This window comes from Pteropus alecto, unplaced genomic scaffold, assembly GCF_000325575.1.
Source record: "Pteropus alecto unplaced genomic scaffold, ASM32557v1 scaffold338, whole genome shotgun sequence".
Lineage (NCBI taxonomy): Eukaryota > Metazoa > Chordata > Mammalia > Chiroptera > Pteropodidae > Pteropus > Pteropus alecto.
Window position 1 is genome coordinate 4,583,370 of NW_006441995.1, and position 10,819 is coordinate 4,594,188.

The 10,819-nt window shown below is 36.9% G+C and overlaps 1 protein-coding gene across 1 annotated transcript in view; it reads right to left on the reverse strand.

Annotated features, from left to right (window-relative positions):
* Positions 1–4,435, reverse strand: part of SELENOP (selenoprotein P) — a 10,220-nt gene extending 5,785 nt beyond the window's left edge. The window contains exons 1-2 of the mRNA XM_015595338.2: positions 4,188–4,435; positions 910–1,125 (exon numbers count right to left, since the gene is read on the reverse strand). Coding sequence (XP_015450824.1) covers positions 910–1,112 — 203 coding nt within the window. The 5' untranslated portion in view covers positions 1,113–1,125; positions 4,188–4,435. The remainder of the gene's footprint in view (positions 1–909; positions 1,126–4,187) is intronic.
* Positions 4,436–10,819: the final 6,384 nt, after the last annotated feature.

Genomic DNA, 10,819 nt, shown 5'->3' on the forward strand with positions numbered 1-10,819 from the left:
CCTTCCCCCCCCAGTTTTACTCGCAAGTCTTCCAAACTAAAATATTTGGGGAAAATACCAAAAAAAAAAAAAAAAAAGAAAGAAAATAATTTAATTTTAAATTAAATAAAATTCATTTAATTCATTTAATTTTTTAATTCATTTAATTTTTTAGTGACTTATCTCTTTCTCCTCATTCTCTATTTTTTCCACATAAAACTCTCATTTATTTACATGTCTTCTTTATATTGTTGTAAAGGACTAAAACTTTCATTTTTAAAATTATTTATTGAGCACTAGTGCTTATTTAAAACCTTATGCAAATACTTGCACAAACATTAGCTCATCTAGTCTTCAAACTGATCCTATGAAGTGTATATGGTTTTTTAATTAATTAATTTTTTTTAATTGAAATTTTTTTTCTTCCCTGTCTACCTTCCCCCTCCATCATCCCCTATACCCTCTGGTTGAAATGTATATGTTTTAATCCATCCTACAGTTACAGAGAATTCTACCCAATAAATATTTGGCAAGTAACAATTATATATGTTTGTTAAATGACCCAAGACCGTTGTAGCAAGTCTAATGTTTCGATCTACTCTGGCACAGCAAGCACTCATCTTTGCTTGTTATATTGAAATAACAATCCATTTGCAGGAGTACATTTTAGAGCATCTTCATTACACAAGTAATACTTAGTAGGACATTGTAAAATATATGTCCACAAAAAGAAGAAAAAAAATCCATAGACCCAGGAAAACCACTAAATATTTTGGTGTGTATCCTCCTAGTCTTTCTTCTAACATGTTCTATGCAAAGATGTACAGTTTTTCCAAAAATGTGATTTAATAAATATATCTTTTCTATTTTTATTTTATGTATGTGTGTATTTAATAGATTTTCCCTTAGACCACGGAAAGGCTATCTTACCTAGATGATTGTAGAATGCAAAAGTATCAGCTGGCTTGAAGAAGAGCAACCACAGTAACTGAACCATATGAGTTCAGCATTGGGTCTTGATCCCCTATGCTCCAGGCTGGAGGCTGCTTACAAAAGGAGCTTTGCTCCTGGCTCTCTGTTCCCCCCCAAGGGAGGAGACAGAGAGCCAGGGCTAAGCCTAGGCTTCTCCACATTGCTAGTGTTGTCCTGTAAAAGAGAAAATCTTTATGTCATCTTCAAAGAGTGCTTCACGGTTATATCTAGGAATTTCTATAAATCCAGCAGATATAATTCACTTTCCTATAAATTCTAGCCATGAATTCTGTCTCCATATATTGTTGGGCTCATTATGTTGGACCTCCATGCACCAAATCTTCCTATGAAGGTGAAAATATCAGCGGAAGGAGGCAGGGGAGTTGTCAAAGCACCTCTTAACTATCTGCTGTTAGGTAAGACACTGCACCGAGCATGCTAAGACTTGCCCGAACAAGGAGCCAAGTACTTCTCTAGGAGATGATACATACATATTTAGAAAAAAAAAAAAAAAAAAAAAAAAAAAAAAGTGGTGTCCTAGAACACACTTTTCGCAAACGGGTTTTTTTTTTTTTTTTTTTTTTTTTTTTGAGATACAGCATGTTCTGATTGCTTCTTTCCATTCTTTACCAATCTAAGAAAGGAAAGGGTAAGCAGGGGATCCTGCACAGAAAGAGAAAGAGCCAGCATGGAAAGAGAACGCAGGAATAATGGCGGCAGCAGTGAGGACAGTCTACCAACACGAAGGTGGCTCAAGTGGGGCACTTAGCTCTTCGGGTTCAAACCTTCTACATTTACAAGTCTCTTGGGTATGGCTCCCTTTTGTTGCTCTTATTCTTTAAAATCTAATGCTACGTCAGTATTAAAGGATCTGAATCTCTTCGGATTTAAAACTACTTGCCCAAATGTCACTACCATGTTTAAGATAAATAAGAACCAATGAAAAAAAATCTTACCAAGGAGAACTCACTGTCCCTTGTACCATTTAAGACTCACTGGCATCTACACTCTTTTTATTGCTCCCAGTACTTTCAGGAAGTTTCTGTTACTAGACAGCACATTCTCGGGTAAAAAGATGCCCCCTCTGAGTGGGAAAGATAAATAGTTGACGAGAAATATCCCCCAAACTAACAAATAAAACAGGTGAATTGTAGAGAGATGATGAAAAAAGAAACACTCAGCAGACACAAGCAGAGATGAGCCCAGAAAGAAAAATGCACACTGGTAATCAGGCTCATTTTGACATAGGAGTCCGTGGAGAGAGATCAGGACAAAATTCCAGAGCTAGGAAGTTGGCACATTTTCAGGCACTGATCTGAGATTCAGAAAAAAGATATAAACCACTTTTTTTTGGAGCGGGGGGGTGCCTGAAGGGCAGGAAGCTAATGATAAGTTTCTTAGCCGAGAATTAAGAGGGGAGTAGAAAGGCTAAAATCAGATTGATTTGGGCTCCAGTGCACTGCTAGACATGGATAGAACTTTATAAAACCTGATTATCTTTTAGATCATTTAACACCACAAAATTCCTACCTCTATAATAAGAGCCTAACTAAAGGGGTGGGGAGTGGTTAAGAGGATAAATTAATTTATTAAGACCATCCCAACTATTATAATATCTTTTAAATTCTAATATTTAAAAAAAGAGGATATATCTGGACGAAATCTAGGGAATTTCTTTAGTATTTATATTGATGATACGATTATCCTTATTATAGCTATCATTTATTGAGCATTTATAAAGCTATATACAGGTCATGCTAAGCACTTATTTATATTATGTCAGTTAATTCCAACAACTATGTGACCATTTATTCCCTTTTGCAATCTCCTCAACTGTGACTAAGGGTGACTTTAGGCATCTTACCCAATCCACACAGGTAGTAAGTCACTAGAGAGTCTGGATTCAAACCAGTTCTGCTAAATCTAAAACATGACTTCTTAGCCACTATAATATATTAACAGTTTTTAGATAGGTCACCTTCAATAACTACAGCAGCCAGGGTTTTGTTTGTTTATGGCAAATAGAACATTAAAATCATTCAAGCTGTTTTGTTTCTTGCTGAAATAGCTAGAAAATAAATTTAGTAATTTAGTATTATAGAACCTTCAGCGTAAATCAGCACTTGATACTCTCACTTTGCCGTGTAGCATAATGTTCCAATTGGCTAAATAGTGAATATAAATGAAAAGGCTATTTCATTTCCCTCATTTAGTTTTTTGATGAAAAAATAACTAAAACCATTGGCAAAGGTTTCAAATTTTCCTCTGTTGTTATAATCAATAAGCTATTCAACTGTGTTTAAGATAACTTTTTACATAATAGATTTTGTTATTGTAATTAAAATTGTCAGACAACTACATAAAAATAATGAAGATAAATAACAAAATTGGGTTTACTGGAGGCTGATCATAGCATTTAGAAAGTAGTTATAAATTTCACTAATCTCACCACTTTTCAGTCACATAACCTAGATTTGCGGGCCACATACAACCTACATTTGTTTAAAATTCCCCCATTAAAAGGCAGGGCATGTAGAACCTTTTCCCATCCTCTTCCCCTGAACTTTGGGCATCTGAGGGTTATTCCTCATTCACCTGAAAGCATCCACACACCACATCAACTGCAACACTTAGCACTTAATCTCAGCCCACCCGATTTTGACATGGGTTTTAACTCTTTCAAGGGTGACCATTCCTGCACAGTGGACCAAACTTGCTCTCCCTTCTTTTTTGCGGGGAAGGTGGGGAGGAGGGTCTGAAACTGCTCACAGTATCCCTGGACATTTCTACAGCACTGTAGAATGGCCATATTTTATCTCTGCTCTTCAAACCCACAGGCTATTTTTGCCCTTAGAATTCTCACTCTGCATTGCAGTGAGAAATAATGAAGCTTCCACATGCATTATTGCCTATACAACATCACGACCTTCTGCAGAGTCAAAGTTAAATTTCTCCATCATCCCCTGCTCGCATCTTCACTCTGGGCTGTGCAGAAAGCAGGGCAGAAATCAACAAGACCGTCAATGCGCCCACTGTCGAACTGCACCCACCACACCCAGTTTTAGCGTATTTTGTTCTCTTTCTTCTGTATCATTTTTATTTTCTTTACTTATCTCTTTTTTAAAAAAAAAGAAAATCTCTTCTAAGGAAAGAAACACTGTTGTCAGACTCAAAATCATATTATTTACCAAACTCTAAAGGCATCAAGTATTGGAGAACACAAAGTTCCTACTTACCCACCCCTTCTGAAGGGGCAGCTTCCTTTCTCTTTGCTCAGCTCAGCTGCTCGCAAAAGCACTGTGAGAAACTCCGATATTTATAGTCCTGTTGTTTACCTCACTCCTCAGCTACAGTCCAAAGTTCAGTGCTCACTCTGGCCGTGACCTTGTATGCAGAACAAACCCCTGACCTGATTATTACAATCCACTTAAAAGAAAGTAGCAAGTGCTGCCAAGCACAATGTGGGGGAAAGTTTTTGGCAATTACTGATTCATTCTCTATACTTTTTAGTCTCCCCAGTATCTAAGACTTAATGGTACAGTCGAGGGCGGGAGGAAGGGCTGAGAGTAAGGTCAAGTCCGGAAAAACATTTGCTGAGCCAGCAAGTTAAGCTGCTCCTTTAAAAAAAGAAAAAAGAAAAATTTTTTTTTTCCTTTTGCTTTGTAGTGGTCAGGTGCTAGCCTAACCCCAGCTGTGTGGACTTTGTCAGAAGAGTCACCGCTGTTTCAGGTCTTCCTGGTCTCCTGCTGTTACAGACCTGCTGGGATTGTTTTGTTATGTTTAAAACTTGAATTGTGTGGGATCTCGCAGGAACTCTGGTCTTTTCTTTTTCATTTAAGGAAAAGAATAAGAAAATAAACCGCCTATCTGAGGGAAACCAGGCTTGATTTTCATTATCACAGAAGTCCTACTTCCTGGAAGATCCATGTATCCCACGGAATTTTTAAATTTAGTGTAAAATCTTTACAAATAGAAATACCAAACAAATAAAAGTTCGTGGTGGTAGTAGTTAGACATCAAAAGGAGTTTGGACATTTCAAAATATACCAATAAAAATGAAAATTCCTACTGTTCCAGAAAGGGGTAAATTCTTTCCACTAGCCTGCGAGTGAGTACACCGTGGTGGGTAAGGCAAGCAGCAACGTAATGATGGCCTCCCTGGGTAGTGATGCTTTCCAAGGAAGCCTTGCTTTTACTTCCGATGCATTTTATCCCAACAAACCCCCGTGGATTGTCCCGGGAACTGTTGTACGAGGTACAGGAAGTAAAAAAGAGGCTCAGATGTTATCCTTCCTGTAAAGAAACTTATTATCATAGCAGAAGCTTGATATTTGAAAGCCAACTTCTGTTTACTCACACTAAGCAGTTGGTACTAACCTTTTGGGGTTCCATATCCCTTTGAGAAACTAATTAAATGCTTAATTTTTTCCCAGAAAAAAAAAATGCACATATACATACTTGCTTCTCAAAAGAATCTTGTGAAAAATTTTTGTATAAAGCAGATGTCCCCTCTGCAGCTTATTTTCTTAAATAATCATATTGCATCTGTCTTGCAGCAGGAAATCGAATGTCTCACCATCTTTTATATGTGACTTAGCAACTGCCTCCTACCCCAGAAGTGTTCCCTACCCTTGTGCAGCCAGCCTCAAATCAAAGTACCCAGGATTGTGTGTGTCCAGGCCATGAGTGTCAAAAACTCCCACATGGCAAGAGGAGGAGATGGGGACCTTTTGATGTTAATAGCCTCATCTGTGCCAGGCAACCTGGGAGCAGTCTGCAGTTTTAAGAAAGCAAGATTTTCAAACAACCCTTTATTGGATATTAAAACAAATTACATTAAATCAAACAAAATTAAATAAACATTTATTAGGTGCTAACGCTAGGCACAATGCTAAATTCTCTTATTCTCAAGTGTCTCAATACCTGACAGGACAGATAAACAAGCAGAAAAAAAGTGAAACGTGATAATGTCTGGGATGGCTGTACACACGATTCTGTTGGAACCTTGGAAATGAAAAAAGGAACATTTTAATCAGCTTGGAGATAAGGCCAGCACAATAGGTTAGCACATTCTCGAGCACGTTCGACAGGCATTCCATCTTCAGTTTTACACTCTAGCTTCAGAGCAGCCAGCAGATCTGACCACAGCACTGTCTAGAAAGCTGTTTCATTTCAATTTTTTGTGAATGATTAAAATCTCCTGCCGGGTTGCTCTAGCCATTGCCTCACAATCCAACATTAAGATTGCAGACTGTGTCCTATCAAGTTGTACTTTTCCTAATAACCTCGTCTCCTAAAACATCCAGCCCTGAAGCCAAGCACCTGTCTTTCTTCATATCATCTCATTCTTCCACCACCTTATCATTTGTCCCCAAAATGGTTATGCATATATTTAATCTATGTTTTTAATAAGCATTCTCACCTTCATTATGGGTCGAAGGTGATCTCTATGAAGAATAGGCTCCTATAAATCTGTGAGTCCATGATATACATAAAAGAGAGAAGGGCTATAAACTGTGATTTTATAAATCAATTTATTAGCTATAGCAGATAATAATATGGCATCGCTCCATTAACACTGTAAAACACTGATGTCTCAAAATAGAAAGTGAAAGAGTGTTACTGCTTCGGTGAAGGATCTATGTAAAATATTAACCCCCTTAGCTTGATTGTTAGATGTTGTGTTACATGCAAAGGGAAATGAAGGCTTCCCCAGTATTTTAGGAAATAGTGCCTTTTGACTTAAGTTATTCTTCCTTCTCTTGCATGTACAAGAGGGTGCCCTAGACATCATCCTACGCATTGTACCAAATATAATATAGTTCAAGTATTCATGTTAAGAGATATGCAAAGGATGCCTAGGAAAAAACAAGATGTTTTCAAAGTAAACAAGATAAATAAGAACAATGGCCAGAGGAAGGCATGGGAACAGCAACTAGGATTAGATAAGGACTAACTTGATCCTTTGAGATTCACATGAAACTGAAATATGCTTTAAAGGGAGCTCTTCTTCAAGGCCACAAGTTTATAGATCTGAGCACTGTTCGATGTATCAAACATAAATTCAGTTAAGGAGGGAACTACATATAGTGCCAAATTCCATGTTTGGCTGAGCACATTCAGAGAATAACAAACATGAGAAGAATTTTTGCTCGAAATAGGATGTTATTACTCAGTTAATTAATTAATTAGAAAGAAAACTCATCAAATCTAGAGCTAGTGCCTGCAGCTCCTCATGGGACACAATGTTGGCATCAACATGCAATAAGCACGTAGGGGCATCAAATGGTCCCCAAACGACATTAACCCCCTGAATAAAACACCCACATTTATAGAGTCTACCATTTATGTTTTAACTTACAGCAAAACCAAGTGCATGTATAAGTATTTTAACACATTTGCTAACTGGTAGAATTTGACAGTTTTTTTAAAAACAGTTCTTAGTTTTTTTTTAAACAATAAGGTTAATATTAATGATTTTTTAAACATTCATTGTTTCAAAAATTGAATAAAATATTTCAGCTAATTTTTAAAAGTATTTTACTTAACATTGATTTTTTAACATTATGATGACATTTTAAGAATTACACACTCTTGAAAATTGATGTTCTATTAACTTATTTTTAACTTGTCTTTTAAAATATCAGTACCAGAGTTTCTCATTAGTTTTTTGAAGGCTCGAAGAAGTATTTTTGTATATATTAGAGCCATGTCCAACTGATACTTTATAGCTGGCATTTTAATTCTAATGCACACAGCTATTATGCTTAGAGAGGCTAAGATTTTTTTTTTAGTCAACTGCAGCCACATTTGACAGAGATAATGTGGGAAGGGGATAAGCTGACTCACGCCATCCGCCCTGACTACAGGCAGATTGGGTCTCCAGTCTTCGCAGAAGAAAAAGCAAATTAATGTCGAAGTTAACTAGCCCTCAGTCTAAACGTGTGGCTTTATCAAGGACTCTTTTTGTAGGTTCAATGATTTTTAGTAAACTGTTTTTATGGAAAGAATATTTTTGGCAAATTTTATGCCATTGCTCAGATCTGTATTTGGAATGGATTTTATGGAATTTCTTCCTAAGCATCCTATCTAGTTTTCCCAAAATCTAAAATGAAATACATTTATTTCATTTTGGTTCCTATTCTTATATTTTTTAATAAATGAACCTCACTCATTATATTTTTGTTATAAAAGTGAATTGGCTAGGATTGATTGGATTGTCTCTGACTCAAAGCTTCAGGAGACACTGAAGTTGAAGGACCCTAAATAGCTAAAATCTAAGTCAGAAGCCGAGGTTTGTAAAAGCCCAAATACGTCAACAAACAAGGGGAGCCAACAAAAGGGCTCAAAAAACCAGGTATGGAACTAGGAAGAAAGGAACCCAGAGAGAAAATCAGGGAGGTTGGGATCAAAAGAGGAATTTGGAAGTCATGCTTGTTTGGACACCTGACAGGTCCTGCCTGTTGACAGGAATTGGCTCTTACGTACTTAACATTCAGAAACTTTGGAGGTTCTGAATCACAACGGTGGAGATTCACCTGGCAATTTGATACAAATTACTGACTCATAATAAGTATTCGTTGAAAGAATGTGTAAATGAATGATAAATTTTTACATGAGATTTATGAAATGAGAAGTCCAAATTCTGGAGTATAAAATTCCATTGCAATCCTTATGAAATTCCTTGTAATCCAAAGAGGGATCCAAACCTAATAAAGTACATCATTTGCTTGAAATTATTTTTATCTTGGACATTTGTCATGATCAGAGCTGCCATATTGCTGATGAAGCTCAAGTGAATATTCATTTCCTCACATAACCTAGACTTGAGAAACAGGTCTGTCTAATGAATTCCTCTTCAAAACTAATAATGCCTTAGACTAGCTGCTGAAAACACTTATGCTCATTTTCCTTAAAATTTAGAGAGCTTTCTGTTGTGTCTAACATGCTATACAGTTTGCAGAGGCAAAGTTTATCTACTTGAAACATTTTTTCCAGGACCACACCTCTCATCTCAGTTAAATGGATAATTCAAGACAAGCTACCATTAATTTTCTGGTGGTCTTAATCTGACACTTCAATTTACATGTGTATATACCACCAAAAAGTCTTCTAGGACTTGTGTTGATGATTTCTCAAAACTTAAGAGTTTTCTGATAGAATCTTCAAGCAAATATTATGAATTTTCTGATAGAATAACCAATTAAGTGTAAAAATTGCATAACCACGCTGTATACAGTACCCCGTCATCAGTCACGCAGTAGCTGTCTCAGTTATCACAGGAGCTGTCGCATATCACAGCGCTTATGTTCAAGTAACCCTTATTTTACTTAGTAACGGCCCCTCTGCCCAAGAGTAGTGATGCTTAGGATATGCCAAAGAGAAGCAGTAAAATGTATGTAATATAGTTCAGAACTCTCTGCAGCTTCAAGCATCCCCTCTGGTCCTTGAAACGTCTTTCATGCAGATAAGGGAGAACTATCCTATTTGAAGGGAATTTGGATTTCTCTGCATGTTTTCCTTTGCTGTTTCATGTATCGACTTTGTAAAAAGTATCTTTTAAATTCTGGTTTATTAGCAGCATAAGCCTAGTTGTAGAAGGGATATTCCTTTCTTATGACCTTAAATGCCAGTGAGAGGCATGACACCCCAATTTCTCTTGGAGTTTTCAGATTAGGTTTTGCTATAACTTAGTTTCAATGTAATGCTGGTAGCATGGAGACATCCTAGTTATTAAGTATATAAAACCAGCACTCATATTTAGCTCTAAGTTCTCCTCTTCTATTGCCCCACTATTAACACTCTCAATAGTGCTGGTGCAAGCAGTCATTAAAATGGTCATTTTTAAAAGAAATAGATAAAAACAGCAATTGTTTGTGGGACCAGCTCTCTCTGTAGGCAGATAAACAAAAACACTTCCTCTGTGCCTTACGTCCTCCCAATAGAATCTTCCTTGTCTCCGGAAAGTCTTCAGATAAAGCAAATGGTTATCTGAGAGGGACAAGTGCCATTAGCACAGTCAAGGTCAGGAGCCTAAGGACATGAGGCCCAGGAGGGTCAGATGATGAAACTTATAGAGCTTAGAGCCATAAGAATGTAAGTAGTCGCACTGTCTTCATCACACCTTACTTACCGTGTACTTACTGGGTGATGCTGCTCACCAACGAGACGCATGATCCCGGGACCTGCAGGAATCATGTTGTGAAGAAGAAAAGAAATTAAATAGAGCATGTTCCTTCTGGAAGACAGATCGTAAACAGGAGATACACCACTCCCCACTTCTCCCTGGAAACTTCCAATTTTCTAATTTGTAAAACAGTAACTATGTTTTTTACTATAAAAACCTAGAATCATAAACTCAGAGAAGGGAGAAAGATCACCCCAGGCCAATTCACAGACAAGCGAGGAGAGGTCCATGTTAGATAAAATGACTTCTCTACAAGGGGAAAGAAGGAGAGGGAAGCAGGAGCAAGGTGAGTAAAGGGATGTGTTCGCTTCCTGAAACACTACTGGCGATTCATCAGTGACTTACAACTAGAGCTGGCAATAGTCCTCATCTTCCCTTTTGAAATGAAACACAGGTTGTATAGATAAAGAATCCGTTTCAGTCCTAAGGCTTTCCATGTTTATGCAACTCAAAAATATAAATATTTAAACAAAGCAACCAATCGTGAAATACATACTTTTCCTGATTAAAGACTTCATGGAAAAAATGGCAAAGTATTTGTTCTTTTTGGAAAAATGACTATATGATAACTATTAAAGCAAGTTTTGACCTTTCAGAGCATAGCTTAATCCTGAATACATATTTATGTAGGATTATATAACCATTAAGGCACATATCCTAACCTTTACAAGAAACATTAAA